General features: G+C 47.0%; 1 protein-coding gene across 1 annotated transcript; it reads right to left on the reverse strand.

Annotated features, from left to right (window-relative positions):
* Positions 1-12,683: 12,683 nt before the first annotated feature.
* Positions 12,684-12,989, reverse strand: MYCGRDRAFT_18496 (uncharacterized protein; the record flags this gene model as incomplete). The annotated part of the gene is made up of 1 exon (XM_003847416.1): positions 12,684-12,989. A coding segment is annotated over one exon (306 nt), but the record flags the coding sequence as incomplete, so codon positions are not given.
* Between the last annotated feature and the right edge of the window lie 5,446 nt (positions 12,990-18,435).

Genomic DNA, 18,435 nt, shown 5'->3' on the forward strand with positions numbered 1-18,435 from the left:
AGTCGTGCTCGGCATGCCCTAGCTCGAGAAGTACAACCCGGGTGTTAACTTCGCTCTAAAGGAGGTCTTCTAGAGGCAGAAACCTCGAAAGCGTTAAGCAATGGCGGTAGTGTCCCTGGACAGGTTCTACCGGGAGTGTCTCGGTAAAGTCGAGGCAGCTCTTTACGTTATGTCGATCTAAGAGGTCGAGGATAGATTCGAACTAGACCAGAATAGCGTCCTAACGGCGTATTCTAACTTCTCCGACGTCTTTTCGGAGGAGTTGGCTAGCGAGTTAGCACCGTATAGACCGCACGATCTCAGGATCGACCTAGTTAAAGGAGCAAGGGTCCTATTTAGCCCTATGTACGCTCTGTCGGAGGCAGAGATAGATGCGATGCGCAAGCAGCTCCCTAAACATCTAAAAAGTGGCTTTATTCGCCGCTCGACGTCCTCGGCGGGCGCGCCAATCCTCTTCGTAAGGAAAAAGGACAACACACTCCGCCTCTATGTCGACTACCGCGGCCTAAATGCAGTTACGGTAAAGAATAGGGGGGGTCTTCCCTTGATTTCCGAGTTAATAGACTAGCTGGCTAGCGCCAGGTACTTTACGAAGATAGACCTCCGCTACGCGTACTACCGTGTCCGTATCCGGGAAGGCGACGAGTAGAAGACAGCCTTCCGGACCAGATACGGCCATTTCGAATACACCGTAATGCCCTTTGGGCTCTATAATGCCCCCGCGGTGTTCCAAAACTTCATTAACAGCGTGTTAGTAGGGCTAATCGACGTGTTCTGCGTCGTTTACCTCGACGACATCCTTATATACTCCAAAACGGTAGAGGAGCACGAGGGCTACGTCCGGGAGGTGCTAGAGCGCCTCCGGAAACACAAGTTGTACGCTAACCTGTCTAAGTGCGATTTCCACAAGGACCGCGTCGACTACCTCGGGTACGTTATTACACGTGATAGGCTAGAGATCGACCCAGAACGGGTCAGATCGGTCCAGGAGTGGCCACTTCCCTGGTTAATACATAACATTAGGGTCTTTATCGGCTTCGCGAACTACTATAGGCGCTTTATTAAGGGCTTCTTACGCCTCGCTGCGGCACTTAACCGCTACACGGAGGGGAAAAAGGCAGTAAACTAACGTAAGAAGGAACGAGCATACTTAGAGCTCGACGAGCAAGCTGTGCTTTCCTTCGACGAGTTGCGGAAAAGGTTCTCGGAAGCTCCTATCCTGCGCCATTTTAACCTAGAACTGCCCTGTAGGGTAGAAACCGACGCCTTAGGCGAGGCGATCTCGGGCATCCTGAGCTAACTATACGAAGACTACGGCAAGACGTAGTAGTTCCCTGTATTATACTTCTTACGAAAGATGATCGCGGCAGAACGGAACTACGTTACGGAAGACGCTAAGCTGTTAGTAGTCGTGGACTCCTTTAAGTACTTTAGACAATACCTGGAGGGGGCTCGACACTAGGTCGAACTACTAACGGATTATGCAAACCTGCAAACTCTTATAACGACTAAGACCTTGTCTAGGCGGTAGGTTAGATAGGCCGAGTAGTTATCGCAGATCGACTTTAGGACTATTTACAGACCCGGCAAGGCTAATAGGGCGGCGGATGTACTAAGTAGAAGGCCCGACCTTACGGACAAGGACTACTCTGGACGGTAGGCTACAGACGAAGAGTCGTCTATAAGCTTGCGGCTCCTCTAGACGGCATTCCAACCGCATCTAGACTATAATAGACTAGTAAGGCACGTAGGGGTAGTAGAGGACGCCCCAGACCTAAAAACGCGCCTGAAATGCGCCCTCTTAAAAGATCCGACCTTTAACAGGATTAACGAGGAGAAGGACTAAGCGGAACCTGCTTTCTAGGCAGATCGATAGACTAACGAGGATAGAGTCGCGTATATAGACGGCAAGGCCTACGTACCTAAAGGAAGCATAAGACTCCAACTGCTTTAGGAATACTACGACGATCCTATAGCAGGGCACTTCGGCTTCTCTCGAACGCTCGAACTTCTACAAAGGAGTTTCTACTGGCCCAAAATGAGGAAATACGTTAAGGACTACATACGAACGTGTTAAGCGTGTAGTAGGGCAAAGCCACGGCGGCACAAACCTTACGGATTGCTGTACGCAGAGCTACTATCGCTCACACTATAGGAGGATGTGACGCTAGACTTCATAACGGACCTGCTACCTAGCATGCTTCTAGGCCAGGCTTACAACTTAATCCTGGTAATCGTAGACAGATGCACCAAAATGGTCTATTATGCGCTATGTAAGAAGACGATTACCGCAGCAGAGCTCGTAGAGGTGTTTATAAGGGAAGTCGTACGACTCTATAGCGCACCGGCTACGATTACGTCGGATCGAGGACCTATCCTAACCTTAAAATTCTAGAGCACGTTCTGTTTCTGCCTTAGCATACGCCGGAAGCTGAGTATAGCGTTCTACCCTTAAATAGACGGGCAAATAGAGCGCCAAAACCAGACGCTAGAGCAGTATCTTCGTACATACTACAACTATAAACAGGACAACTAGGCCTCCCTACTCTCTACTACGGAATTCTCGTATAATAACAGCGTACACTCCGCAATAGGGGTCACGCCATTCTAGGCGTACACGACACGGGACCCTCGGCGGTGCTACTAGCCTAGACTACGCCAGAATGGACGAGAAGCCCCGTTCGCTGTACAACTTGCCGACCGCGTTATCTCCAACTAGAAGAAACTGCGGGTCAGACTAGCTAAAACAAAGAAGCAAATGGCTAAGTGGGCGAACGAGCATAGGAAGGACATCTCCTTTAACGTCGGAGACGAAGTCTACCTTAACATACGCAACATTAGGTTATTAAGACCTTCGGCGAAGCTCGATTACAAATACATTGGGCCTTATAAGGTAAAAGCGGTCATTAACCGCGTCGCATATACGCTCGATCTACCAGACTTACTAAAGATCTACCTAACCTTCCATGTTTCTCTGCTAGAACTATCTATCCCGGACTAGTTTGGTCGCAAATAGGACAGGATGATGCGATACGACGCAGGAGAGGACAATAAATACGAAGTCGAGGCTATTCTGGCTAAACGTGTAGACAAACTAAACAATCGGGAGTACCTTATTAAGTAGAAAGACTACGACTAGTCCGAGAACTCCTGGGAAGTAGCAGTTAACATTAGCCCGGCAGCAATGCAGGCCTACCGGCGTAGAATAGGCTAGAAAGGACCGACTGCGCGCGGTAAATTCTAGAAAAAACGCTAACCCCCTTGGTTAATTTTTCAATCCTTTTTTGCTTTATAACATTGGACTTTAACATTTTTAATAATTCTAGGGATTTCATTTGGGTGTCAAGGCTTTCCATTCTGGACTATTCTGGTCCACGTCAAGCTATTCTGCGCTATTATAACTCAAAAGGGCCCTATCACTCTGCGTAATAGCGTTATCTGTTATACCCTGCATACTGCTAGAGCTAACTGGACCAAACCGGCTTAATTATCGCTATCCTCGTCCGAAGCGTCCTCTCTACGCTCCTAAGCGGCCGTGGTGCTTACTAAAGCCTTCAACGCCTCCCTGTTAGTCTTTCCCGTACCCCTAGCGTACGAATTAAACCTCTCTAGGGCCTTGCTATTGCGATGCAAGGCAGTCTTGTACTTGTTAAGCTTGTCTGTTAACAACTAGACCGTAATAGCGCCCTTTAGATTAATTAGGCGGCTTCTCTTAGCCCTCGGGGTCCCGGCAGCAGCCTGCTCCTACATCCTAGCGTTAGCATAGCCCAAAATGCGCTAGAACGGTACACTTACGGCCTTCTCTATATAAGTAGCGGCCGACCTGTCCCGCTTCTTGACCTTTTAACCCGTCGTGTCCTACTCGCGGGTACCCTGGTGCAAAGTAAGACCCTCCGGGCCGCGAACGCTGTTTCCTAGCTCCCTAAGGCGCCAACTGTTAGCATACTAGCCTAAAATAAGCCAGAAAGGCACATACAACTTAATCGAACTAGCAAACAGGAGCACCTTGCTCCTTAACTTCTTCCTGTTGTCCGCGTTTACCACTGGATTAGCGTACTCTGCTTAAATCTGGGCATTAATAGTGTCCTACTCGCCCTTACGGGCCGGAGGGAGCTATTTAGGGTCAGCCTAGATCTAGAAGACTCCAGAACAGTCTAGAAATATCCTACCTAGAAGCAATCGGCATTTCTGTCGTCTAGATAGCCGGCGCATTTAGCAGTAATGCCCTTAATAGGTTTCTCTGGCCCTAACTGGCATAGTTTAGTTAAGTCTTTGTTCAGCTTAACGTCTTTGATGCAATTAAAGCACGGATTATAGTTAAAAGCCCCGTTGCGGACCTTTTTGGCGTAATCGTTGCGCACGAGGGCCGCGGCGGCGGAAGACATAGTGTGTCTGCGCCAATGTTAGCCTTGCTAGACCCAAACTGGACTATACTAGCACCACCCCAGATTACTTACTTTTTGGTAGTTAGTAAAGAAGAGAGAAAGTTTGGAAGAAGAATTAAATTAATATGGCGACGCTACGGACCCGCAAATCCTTCCAGATTAGGACATCTGGCAGCTAACAGCTTGTGAATTTTCTACCGCAACTAAGGTTAGTTGCAGAGAGGGGAGGGGGGCAATGTAAGGACACCCTCACGATAACGCCCCCTACCTGTCCCAACCTGGACCATCCTGGCACTACAGATTACCGGTGCCATCTTATCTGGCCTAGACTAGGACATCCTGTAGAGGGACGAACCTTACGGGCGCACGATAGCCCCCGAGCGGACGTCGGACTGCGACCGGTGCTAGGTCTAGGCGGAGGGACGCATTTGGCAACACGAAGGGCGGGTACATAGCCTCGGGGGACGCTCTTGTCCATTCCCTTCCTTATCGAATCGACTCGTTACATTCTACAACCATTTGTTTTCGGTGCAAGCCTACACTCCCTCTCGAGGTGCTTCTAACACGGACGGCGCGCTTCTCTCTTCTCTAGATTTCTACCATCTTCGCCTAGTGATCCGTAACTTAGCCGGCGATCTCTATAATAAGGGCAGGATTAACACCCTCTCCCTCGTTATACTCCCTATTCTCCGCCCTCGCCTTGTCTCGAGCTGCTATCTCCCTACGAACGGCTATCATTTGCAGATTCTTTTTGACTTTAGCATTAACCTCTATATGCGTATACTTCTTCATCCTGTCTATATGCATATGTAAGAGGATAGTAATAGTATAGACTTACTTCTACAGTTTGCCTTTGCTATATATCGCAACATCGAACGGCTATAGGTTAGTAGCCGCATCGCTAGTTAAAATCGCTTGCTTTAATATATCCGCGAGGCCGTCGTCGATAGCAATGCCGGTAACGGCGCTATATTCGAAGAAGCCCTCTCGAAGACTTAGTAGCCGAATGTCGCTCCGTGTCGTGCGAGAAAGTAGGAATCCGAGGAAGTCTGCTAGATTTATATAATCGTCTAGCATTTGTTAGGTAAAACTGTTAGCCCTATTATATACGCATTCGAGTAGAGTATGCATCTTAGTTAACGACTTCTTAGATACATAGTGCCAAAGCTCGTAGACGATAACGCGGACGTAGAAGAACTCGGGCAGGACACTCCTCGGCACTAGAGCCTTCCCTCTGCGACTACCTAGCGGCTTGCGTAGTAACGGCGATAGTAATGCTAGAGTTCCTAGGTCGTCGGAAGCTCTTAGTTACCGTGCTAAGATCGCTACGGCGCCGGCACTGCTAGCCTGCATAGGGAACCCGGCGAAACTGTATTATTGCGGTCGTAGTTAGGTTCTAAAGGTGCTCGTCTGTCTATACCCCTCGGATTCGTTTGGCAAAGATGTAAAGGAGGTGTAGCTGCTACTCGCAGCGGCGTTCGGAGGTAGTAGTAGGGAACGTCTTAGATTCGGCCGGTTGCAATCCTCGCAGAAGTCGTCCTCGTCGAGTTGCTACTATGTATACGGCCGTCCGACAACGGTGCAATTAGTGCCCTATAGGCGGCGTTCTTTACGTACTGCTATAGTATAAGAGACCGTAGCAAATATGGAGGTCGTAAGGCAAAGGAGTTAGCAAGGGGATAAGGAATATGTGCAGAATAAGAGCATATAACATCCCTCGGTACGAGTCTAGAGGCGGTAAGACTCCTTATGCCTAGGGGAGGGTCTCGAACGCTTAACGAATAGCTGCGAACGTAGGGTCTGCGCGGGACACGAGGGGATTGCCGGCTCTGCTATTAGTTCCGGTCGCCCTATAAACCTTAATAACAAACTGTTATAGCCTAATTAGGCGGGGCGAACGCTTGTCGAATAGCCGCGAATGACTACGATCGCCGGGCTATATAAGGAGACTGCCTCTCTGCCGCCTAGAGTCGCCAAACTCGATGCCGACTGCAGCTATTACACATTGCCTTCGATTAAACCGAATCTACCGGAGCCTAACAGCTTAGTTAGCAAACACATCCGGCGAGTCGATCGAGGATCGTAGGATTAGATCGATGGGGGACCCCTGCCCCGCTCGCGGCTACTCGACTAGCGTTCGCGGTTACGTATTCCCAATCGAATCTACTATCGATCCCTTATAGACTCCTTGTTAGACTCCTTAGTCCGGTTCTTTGTATTAGGCCCGTTTCTTTTCTATAGCGGTAGCAAAGCGCTTACCTTGCTTCTATCGTACTTAACACCTCCCTTAACGTCTCTTCTGCACACGATCTAGGTTGCTACGCTCGCGCTATAGACTACTAGGCCCTATTAGCAAGAGTAGCAGAGGTAGAAGACTTCCGCGAATAGATTATAGTACGCATCGCCGACGGCTCCTTATAGGCAACGGTTCGTAGAGATCTGTTTAGTCTACATAACATCGACATGCCTAAGCGGATATTCTAAAGGAAGCTGAAGGAGTAGGGAGTTAAGCATCTATCTAAACGTCTAGCGGTAAAGGATATAGTTATGCTACGATATTAGATCGCTTATACGTTTTACGTTCTTCGGTATAGCGACGAACATACCTCTTATCTCCTAGAAGACAATAGATTCGTTATTAGGCCGAAACGTGTAAAGAAGATCTGTAAGAAGATAGGCCTATTAAAGAAGGTTGCCGCGGTTAACCGCGAAGCTGCTAAAGAGGTAATTCGTACGGTCCTTCGCGAGGAGCTAGATAATGGCGATATCGAGGGTTTTGGTCGACGACTACTATACGAGCATATAAGGAACAAATGGACTATCGTCGGCCAGAAGAGAGTGTATAACATCCTAAGGGAGCTAAATCTAGACGCCGTTTACTAGCGAACATATACTGCAAAGCAGCACCGTAGAGCTGTAATCCTTCTAGGACCGAATTATGCTTAGTCGATAGACGCCTACTACAAGATAGAGTACTTCGGCTTCTAGATATATAGCTGCACAGATATATTTGCCTGTTACATTACTTAGATCTACATTAGGATTACTAGAAGGACCTAGGTGTCGGTGTAGAAGCAGTACGTTAAAACGGCTAACGAGGGGAAGGTAATGTATGCGATTAGTTCTCGAATAAAGCGCCGTGGTTAGCGAGCTAACAACTTCGAGCCCTTATATGCTCCAAAGCGATTGCGGTAGCGAGACTTGTTATATAGCCGATGCTTACCTCTCCCTCCGGCGGCAACTCTACGACGGACCCGAGGTAGGTAGACGTCTACCGAGCAGACCGCGAGTGAGCAACGAACTAACACTAGAGCCCTAGCCGCTTACCTTCGATAAGTACTTCCGGTACGGCACTAGCAAGATAAACTAACGCATCGAGAGCTAGTAGCGTTAGCAGACCGCTAGTACTGCTCGTTAGCGTTAGTTCTTTATAGAGCTACACCTGCAAGGGCTTTACTTAAAGAAGAACAAATACGACCGGATTGCTATACTGTTCGTATATATGCTAATAATAAGGTCTACCGTCCTTGACTTTGTGCACTTCTGGAACACTTATCACATCCGGTTAGATAAGAAACGTCTATAGGTCGTTAGTAGTATGCCGCATTCTATATACTTTAACCTAAGGTTGTTTAATACCGAGCAGATAGGCGTTTACGTTCTAGGAGAACTTCTAGAGCTAATAAAGAGGGACCTTAAAGGTGCGTTCGTAGTGCGTTCGTACGATGTTCGCTTATTGTTCTACCTCGCCGTTTGCTCTACATCCGCTATTAACAACGAGAACCTCCCTAAGCTAGACAGACTAGGAGCAAGGAGCGGGCCTAAGGGTACTCGGCGAGGACGTTCGTTGCTCGTTCGTACCCTATTCGCACCTCCTGCTTATTTACTGTCCTAGCTTATACTCCGAGCCTAACACTAACAATATTAACATAGGTTTTGCGCTTAATAAGCACCTTCTAGTAGCGACAATAGAGTAGTGCGAGTAGGTTTTATAAGGGCAGGGCTTTGCAGTGCCGGTTTCTAGCAAAGCTACAGACCGAGAGAAGTTTCGCATCTATCCGTAGGCATACATAACTCTCCGGAGTACTATTCGTAAGCTGTTTCGCGTGCATAGTAACGATGCCTTAGCCGAATGCCTAAAGCTATATGCTTCCGAGCACTAGAGGCCTGATCTAAATAACGACTTTATATATCGAGAGGCCAATAAGCGAGTGTTCGACGGCCTAGAGCTAGAAGGTTACGAGGAGCCTACCGGCGTTAACACGATAGAGCAAGGCGATAAGGAGGAGTTTGATAATAATATGCTAGAGCAGTTTCTAGGCCCTCGAGATAATGGCTTTGTTACAGACTTAATAGCAGCGCTGAATCGATATCGCCAGCAGCGCGGCGAGCATGTTTAAAGGCCCTGTATATATATATAATACGGACTAAGGAGTCTAACAATGCATTATTTAGAGAGTCTTAATGTACGAATTCACAGCGAACGAGGCACGAATACACGTAAAGGCTTCTCTTATTGCTGCTACTGCTATCTACTACTGCTACTGCTGTCTACTACTGCTGTCGCTATCTACTACTGCTGCTTCTGCTTCTCTAGCCGCTCCTCCTCTATGTGTTTAATAGGGTTAGTCACGCCCTTATACAGCGGTCCGCGAATAAGTAGAACAGGCTCTTTGCCGGAGGCGGCGAGCTTACTTAGGTCTGTTTCTTAAGGTAGTTAATCCGGATAGTTCTAGCTAAAGACTAACGTAAAGGTCCAGCGCTTAAGATCGTCCGCTACGCAGGCAGTCTACAACAGCCATTTCTTATACAGCGTAAGCGTCTCGCGCGTCTCCTTCTTAAACGCCGTAAGGGATTTGAATACCTTCTGCATGTTCGAATCGCCCTTATTAGCCATCCTCTCGACGGCTTCGAGTTTAGACTAGAGCGTAGTAGCAGTCTGCTCGGCGGCAGTAGCACGCTTATCTAATGCCGCTATGCAGCCGTCGACTGCCGCTATACAGTCTTCGTATGCCGCTATGCAGACTTCGGCTGCCGCTATGCGGTCTTCGAGGGAGGGAGGGGTAGGAGCGGTTATCGAGTGGATATCGCAGCCCTTAAGGACGTTAGTAAGTGCGAACATACTACGATCAGACTGCGAACGACTTACGGTCTTGCCGCTGAAGCGGCAATAGGCGCAAGCCTCTTTCCTCGCGTCCCTCTAGACGTAGTAGGCGTAACCGAGGTTTCTACCGCGAGTATAGCTAAGAGTAAACATTAGCGATTATTCAGCGAACGAGCAGCGAACGGGACAGCAAGACTTATATAGTGCAGGCTGGCGAAGCATTGATGCCTTTATTCGTCTCGGCTATACGTCTAGCGGAATTATGCTTCCTAAGTTTCGCACTACGTAAGTTAGCTTTAACACATAAACAGCAGCAAGATGGACATACAGTGCAGCCGACGCAGCCTTATTTACAAGCTCCTCCTAGACAGCATGCTGCGAACGTAACAAGCTAGGGTAAGCGGCTCTATCGTAGGTCTCGCTCGCGGTGTAGAGAAGATCGTTCTATTTAAGGGGGGAGTAGCTATAGTAGTACTCTACGAGTTGAGGGCAGCGGAGTCTACGAGCGATTAGTACACAAACAAGTAGCGAACGGCCTAACAACTTACCCTCGGAGCTTGGCCGGTAGAGGAGAAGGCGGCACGCGTAGTAGTAATAAGGGCGGAGGTAGTAGTAGAGGACTAAAATTAACGATTAGCACCACGAATGTATAGCGAACGGCAGGAGAAGAACCTACGCATCGCTTATCTCAGAATCGACAGCAGTAAGAAGACTAAAAGGGTGTTAGCACTAGCATGTGTCTAAAGTTGTAAAGGAGAAGGAAGGGATCGCTTACGAGTCTGCGGCCGATATGGTAGTAGTAACGACGGCGGTGATAAGGAGTTCGGCGGCGGTGATAGTAAGGTCGGAGACGGCGGTCGTAATAGTAATATAACAAGATTAAATAAGTGCTATTAAGCAGCGTAATCGTGCGGGCAGCGCGTGCGTAACAGTAGTAGTAGTGATTAAAGAGACCGATTCGAGAGAAGTTTTTAAAGGACGTAAGGTTAAAATGTTAACAATAACAAGCAAACGGTGCATTCAGCCCGCGATTTACTCGCGAGCACCGCACGAGCGCACTGCGAGTAAGAGCTAACAATAGGAATGAAGCTGTTATATTGTTAGGGTCGTAATATGGTTAAAGGGCGTCATTCACTTATAATGCGTGCGCTGGCCGAGCTAGCAACACTATTCCTACCGAGTTTTTATAGTTTTCTGTCGGTAGGATTTTGAACATTTAATTGAGACTGAGATGGACACACTCGCACCTATTTGTGGTGCGTTCGCGTCCGTGATAATCTTTAAAGGACGCAGTGAAGTCCTGAAGTGAGGATTTGAAGAAATTCGGCTAATTCCGAAATTTCCAGATTTTGGCGGTGTGGGCCATTTGAAGCTCCGTCAATTTGAATGCGCTAGAAACCAATTTGCGCACAGATGCCTCATAAAATCATTTCACTCTCACTATAGTAGCTTGACCATCGTGCTAATGAAGCAGTGAAGAATGTCCGTAGAGGCGGCGTTAAACTAGCGGGTACTAGTTGATGATTGCGCATTTGAGGCCACGACAAATCTAATTCAAGGCCTCATGTATCGTTGTCTCTAACATCTGCGACTTCAGAAGCATCTTGCAAGAGCAGACCACATTAAGAAAATACCTCCGACTTCTCTCGTTTGATTGTTTGTTTGTTTGTTTGTTTTTGTTTGTTTGTTCCATTTACGTCCTTTTGGAGTCCAAGACTATGTAGGACGGCCTTGCGAACAAGGCAGTAGATCTATTTACAATCAAATTCTTTTGGTATTCTTTAACCTTAGGGGAAACCCCGTGCCTAAGGCAGGACCTGCAAGCAGAATCTGCCGAAGGACTTTAAAACAGCGCAAGACAAAGGAAATCAAACGAGTGTCGTTGTCTGCAGCCGGGGCTGCAGAATTTTCGCGCCAAGCTTTTTGCAGAATTTTCAGCGGATCCTTCCGCTTCGTACGCACGCTGCAAATTCGAAAAAAAGGAGCGTAGAATGCAGTGCAAAAGCAGTGCAGAATGTAGTGCAAAAGCAGTGCAAAAGCAGCTGTCTAACTCGCTGCCCCCTCTTATCCTTAATATGCCTTTGTAGAACTGTATACCGCTTCTAAACGTATACAGCTACGTAGGTTAATCGCAGAGTTGTAGATTCCACCGAGTTCTAGCTCTTTGAAGTGCATGTATGCTTCCTTTAAGGGCGACGAAGTCTCTAGAGAAGGGACATGCGATTTCGGTTCGGATTTCGAGGAGGTGCGCGTATAGGGCAGAGTGGACTACTTCTTCTTCTTCTTCTTCTCGTTCGTAGCGTAGAGGGCTATTCGTTCGAATCGTGCCGTTGTTCTGTTGTAGCTTGTATTTCGATAGGAGGCGTACTTCTAGGTCGTATTGTTGTTGTTGTAAGGGAAGAGGGATTAACGGCCTCTCCAATCCTCCGGAGGAAACTTAGCTCTACAACGACGGTATCGTCGCAGGTTCGTAGCCGGCACCACGTACAGGTGTTCCTCGTCGCCGACCTTCTCTCGTTTGATCCAAGCGACTCGAACCCAACAATGGTGTATATGGAGAACTACATACGCACGGTATTATCCATTGCGGTGGCACGCAGACCGAGATGTCCTCGGTGCTTTTGGCAGTACGAATCTTCGCATAATGCTTCGTCTATAGATCCCGAGTCCATGTTCGCTGTAGAAACGCGTTGCGTTAGCTTAGCTGTGTATCTGGCAATGGTCTCCAGGACCTCCGGTCCTTGACCTGAGACATTTATAGCATAAGCCACTCATCGCCGAGAGTTTGCTCAGTTCGTGCTTTCGTGTACTTAGGTCAAAGTCTTTATGCCACCGAGCCCGTGGACAGTTTGAACGTATGGTAGCCGCAGGTATAGCCAGATGTTTCGCTATTTCGATCCCATCTGAGAGCTTCTCTAAAGGGTCGATAGGGAAGAGGCTTGATTTCTCCAAGAGCGTGATATATTTCGTCACCTGTTGAGCTGACCAGTCACAACCATGGGAGCATGCTAAGAGATAAGTAGCTTGGGCCAGAATTTGGTTGAACTCGAAGCGGACAAGACTTCGTTTCTCTTCCAGGCATACTGTGCACTTATGATTAGCTTGTTGTTCCTTGAATCCTCCAGTAACGCGAACTTACGCATCACCTCCCAGCCGAAATGCTCCATAAAACCTGGTATGTTGTCGAGCGTCTGGTAGGAGCCGTTGTAGGAGAGGACGAGCCGTGCCGTCACCTGGAAAAAGATCTCTGGAAAGGCATATATGTATGCAGCAAGCATGAATAGTCCAAGATCATGCGCGTTCGAAACAGAGTCCAGTTGCATCCATGCCCTAGCCGCCAAGCTTGTCGCCATGACGCAGTCGTATTTATCCGCTGCTATGGCGAGATCATAGATCTCCATCGCTGTTGGACGTGGAGGAAGGTTGCCATTGCGATGTTGGATGATGTTACACATCATCTCCATGGCTACAGGTTTATCGTCAGGAAGCATGACTTGTTTGCTGTCATGATCATCTTGTTCTTGTCCTTCTAGGAAGTTGGGCCCTAACATTTTCTTGAAAGGTCTCGATATGGCGCAGAGGATGTCAGGACAAACCGAAATCTGCACTCGATCAAATCCAACAAGCAGAATTATATCTTCGCGTAGTGCATAGTCCGCAGCAACTAGCGACATTGCTGTATTAGTGTGTAGGGAGAAGCAAGGCAGCTCAAAATGATATGACTGGACTTCGAGAAATGATAGTAGTAGTTGCAGTAGCAGTGGTGCTGCCAGGTAGCTACGGTATCAGTGTAGTGCCGAGTCCTGTTGCGCAGTTGCTGAAGCCCCAAGTCTGCAAGTTAAGAGCCTGTTCGTTAAACTTTTCAGCGAATAATTGAGACTCTCAAAGTAGTCGTGATATGGCTCTCAGACAGGATGAGACGAATGACGGTGGCTGAAGTTGAGCGGTAGCTGCCGAATGATATGAACATGAGTTGTCTCGAGGGTCGAGGCAGCAGACAGAATTCGAGCCTCAGATAGCTGCTGGGATACCTAGATAGGAAACCCGGACCAAGATTTGACTGAGATTTGCGAATCATGAGATGCTGTCAGATTCGTTACTGTGTTGAAAATCTCGAGCGTTCGACAACGCTCAGATGAATAATACCAGCCACAGCACCCTCCGGTAACCCTCCGGCAACCCTCTAGGCAATTCTAAGATAAATTCGAGCGTTCGATAAACATCATTCGACTGACTGAATCGTCTCAATACGTGTTTGAAAATTTAACGAACAGGCTCTAAGACTAGTAGTCGCTACTCGAATGGCGTGGGGCGTGGCGAGGTACTCGAGTCCACGACGCTTGATGTAGCGCCGTGGCTCAAACGAGACACATGATGCACTTCTAGCTCTATGCGAGCCATGACCAAACACGAGCCAAGGCGCGTAAAAACCTGCAGAGCATTATGCAAGCTACGCTGAGCCTTCTGATCCGTCTCACTCCGTGCACCGTTTGCAGAGCCAAAGTCCGGTCTCACCGCTTGCACGCACTCACTTGCACAATCTGACCCATGATCGATGAATTAGCCAACAAATTGAAGAAAGGGAGAATTGCGAAAGAAAAGCACTCTTCATGCAATCAACCAGCTAACACTGCCATGTCTTTGCTCATGATCCTGATGAATGGCGCAAAAAGCGCGGCTAGCTCTATCGCCAGGCGGAATGATCAAGCTCAAGCTGTGTACTTCGACTGTGAAGAGCATCAGCACTCTCCATCACTTGCAGCCGATACTCCCACTGCTGTCATCTGTGGAAGCCGAGTGCTTACCTACTTTGCGTCCAGATAATGCCGCTGCGCCGAGGGCGGTCAGCTGCAGCTTTTCCACTCGTCTCGGAACTGTCTCCTTGATTCGAATCTGTATAGGTCCCGCATTGCAGTTGATATATGCCGTGACATGAATGTGGGCCAATCATATCCTTGCGTAGTACAGAAGGTTCGAATGAACGCGAAAAGTGCTGCGCGGGTTGTTGCGACCATATGACATGGGTGGCTTGTAATCAACTTATAGGGTTTATGGCAAGGAAGAGTTTTATTCCTTGGCATTCTGTAGTAGATAGAGAGGTAGGTACCTACCCCCCTCTGCCTCTTAATAGGCGCGTTATAGAATCGGTTCTGAACTACTAGCGTCTCGCTAATTACTCCTTAATTACACGCTAGTGTGGTCGCTAGTCTAAACAGGGAGCTAGTTCCTAGTACACGGCACGGCGCTTGCCGTTAACGGCTGCCTAGACTAAGATATACCGCGCCGTACTCTTAGCCGGGACCTTCTTCTACTGCAACTTACAATTACTATTCTCTTGCTTTGTACCCCTACAACTTGTTTATTCCTAGGCCTAATACGGACATACTATATACAGTCCTAGGATAAGACCTATAAGGCACATACTAGCAGATTATAAGTATAATTAAATCGACAAAAGGATCTATAGATCGCTGCAACTATAGTAGGCTAAAATTGGCTAGACGGGTGCGACCTAAGTCCTATAGCGATCCTGCCCGCTATCTTGCTTTAAAATATACAAAATAACCTAGGATAGGACCGGTAACCCTAAGACATATCGATAAGAAAGATTCGAGGTAACGTACATCCTGCTATAGCGAATAGCCGGGTATAGGGAAATCTCTCGGTAACTAACGCTAGAGATCTTTGTGTATTAAGCTATATATATAGTTAAATCTATTAAGAAATTATCTAAAGGGTCGGTTCGTCGTCCTCTCCTTTGTCTTAATGTTTCGAAAATGTTTGTAGTAGTATGCGCGGATACGCGTGCTACTTAGTATGCTAGTCTTAAAGCCTACATTTTCGCTCCGCCTATTCGCGCTCGTTCCTACAATTATGTCGAGAGTTAGTCGTACTTTAAATCGGTATAATAACCTTGGACCGGCTTAGTAATCGATTCGTATCCTTATTAGTAGGTCTAGGGTAGATGTTAATAGACTTGTAGGGATGCAAAGCTATTGTTAATAGTCGAGATAGGCTAGCTTCCGCGCTCTCTAGAGTTACGAACGGCAAGCGATAGCTATGCTACGGTGTACTATAACTTATAGCTAGGAGGTTAGGCGGCACGCCCCGTTACGCGTTTTAGGAACGCTCTAGGAATAGAAACAGCCTGCGACCAGGGAGTGAGAGCACCCCTATCTCTCGAACTCTCCGACCTTCCTTAGCTCTCCTCCTCGCTCCTCGACGGTATACATACGTGTTACTTATAAACATATACCTTGCTCTCGATACGTATATTACTAACGACGAAGTCGATATCCCTATCTCTACTCGATAGCACTAAGCCTACAGGCGCCAGACTCGGCGCTAACGAGCTGTACAATAGCAGTTGCTTATATAACCTGAAGAGAAGGCCCTTATAGAACATATACTACGCCTATACCGGAACGGCTATCCGGCCCGCGTTAAACATCTTCGGGACTTCGCGAGAATACTACTTCGGTAGCGCGTCAGAACCGATAGCTAGCGCAGTCCATGCCTGCCTAGTAAGGACTGGCTATAGGCGTTTTACAAGCGTCACCCAGAAGTGCAAGCCGTAAGGCTAAAGGCTATTAATTAGCAGAGGCATACGAGGAACATTCGTGCTAAAGTAGAGCGCTAGTTCGACATTATAAATACGCAACTTAACGAACGCGGGGTCTTGTAAGAGAACGTATATAATATGGATAAGACGGGCGTACTCCTCAGTAACCTTAACACCGTGAAAGTGCTCATCGCTCGCGATGACAAAGACAAACGTCGTTAGGAAAGGGAATTGCGAGCAAAATGGACGGATGGGCAGAGGAGCTGAGGTCTTATAGACGGCGTGGGGGTTCGCGTCCGCCCGATCGAGGTACGCTCACTTCCGGATACAGGTTTGCCGCGACCAGCTTTATAGAATATAGTTCGTCTAGTTACTATCCTCTATTACTCTCGCTACTCCTATCTTGCCCTTTTCTCTAGCCCGTCGCTTCTTTAGCGGCTATATTAGTAGCCTCGTTTCCCTCGATACCTTTATAGGAAGGTATCTAGCGGATCGTAACTATATAGCCTTAACTTTAAAGCATATCTATCTAGCGGGTAATATATTTTAGTATATATACTCCGGATCGACCCTCGGTACGGATAAGCGACCGGATTACTACCTAGTTATCTATCTAGATAGTAATACGTCGTCGACTATTAGTTCTATTATCTACGATATCCTACGCGATCTTTAGTACGAGGGTAATTCCTTATAGCTCTACGGCGTATACCGTAGAGACGGCCTCCGTCCCTATATATATACTTTCCGTCCGGTCTACTAATAGGTAGACGGCTACTACTCTAATATAACTACTAATACCGCTACCGTCGGTATAGATATAGATAGTATCCGGCTTAACTAATTTAGTATCGTATCTACTTCTCGCGTCTTCCGTATTATTAATATAGATTTCCGGCCCTATCCGCTACGGTTATAAGATAAAGGGCGGTATATACTCTAGTATATCGATATTTACCGCCGCTTAGGTCGCCGCCGAACGTCTTATATTGTAGAGAGGGCTAATATATTTCTATACCTTAGTACGGGCCGCGCCTAGTCGTACCTTAGTATCGTTCGTACTCGCTAGTATCCGGAATATAGCTTCCGTATTATATTTCTCGATTTATCGTTCGACCGGGAGAAGAAATGTCTCTATATCTAGTATAGCTATAGAGGTTACTCGGTATACGCCGTATATAGCTCTAGCCGCTCTTACCTATAGTAACTCGAGTATACGGAGTATTTATTTCGTATAACTACTACCTCCTACTCGCCCCTATAACTATACCGAGTATACGTATATTATCTATAGTATTACTACTCCGCGGTATAGTTTTCGTATCTTAAGTATCCCGGCTCCCTATATTAAGCTTCCGAGAGAATAGAGAGCGTTAATTGTCCTAGTTACTTTCCTTTAGATATCTTCGATATATAGCTTCTATTATAGCTTAGTGTCTATAGTTACGCCGAGATACTTATAGGTCGCTTAAGGGGTAATATTATACTATATCGTATTAATGCCTTTTATTAGGTCGAAGCGTATTCGTACTCTCGTAAAGTATATTAGCTAGAATTTCTCGGGAGTAAATTTCGATACGTAGGTAGTAGCCTAGTTCTAAGCTTTACGTAGCGCTTCCGCGAGCTTCGTATATATATCCGATATCGTATCGCCCTACGTAAGAATCGTAGCGTTATCGATATATCTAGTAGTAGCGGTACTACTATCTATATTATCTAGCTCGATAAGGCTAGAGTTATAGAAGATATATAAGATAGGCGAGAGTAGTAAGCCTTATAGTATACCTATTAAGACGGAGTATAGAGGTAACTCGAAGCTATCTATAATAATCCTCGTCGATCGGTTACTTAAGAAGCTAGCGATCTATCGGACTAATCTTTCGTCGACTCGGCGAGCTCGTAGATCGTATAGTAGCCGTTTATATAATATATTATCGAAAGCTCCCGAGATATCTAGTAGTAGTAGGCTAGCGACTTTCCTCTAACCCGTATTCTACGCTTCGTAAATCTTATCCGTAATATAGTAGAGGGCATACTCTATCGACTTCTATCGTCTACCGCCTATATACGCCTTTAGGAGAAGGTTATATATTTCTACTACGTAGCTTAGCTTCCTTGCTAGTACCGTATCTATAACTTTTCCAATTATATTTAGTAGAGCGATTAGGCGGTATACCTTAGGTATCGTATAGTTATCTTTCCTAGGTTTCCGTAGAACTACCGTAGTCGAGTAACGAAAGTACTTAGGATAGTACGCTAAGGCGATACTACTATTAAACATATTAGTTAGGTGTTTTATAAGGACCGTACTACCGGCCTATAGAGCTTTATTAGCGATCTCGTCCGGCCCTAGTACTTTAAGCGCTTTAGTAGCCGTAACTACG

Source organism: Zymoseptoria tritici, chromosome 14 (assembly GCF_000219625.1).
Source record: "Zymoseptoria tritici IPO323 chromosome 14, whole genome shotgun sequence".
Taxonomy (NCBI): Eukaryota; Fungi; Ascomycota; class Dothideomycetes; order Mycosphaerellales; family Mycosphaerellaceae; genus Zymoseptoria; species Zymoseptoria tritici.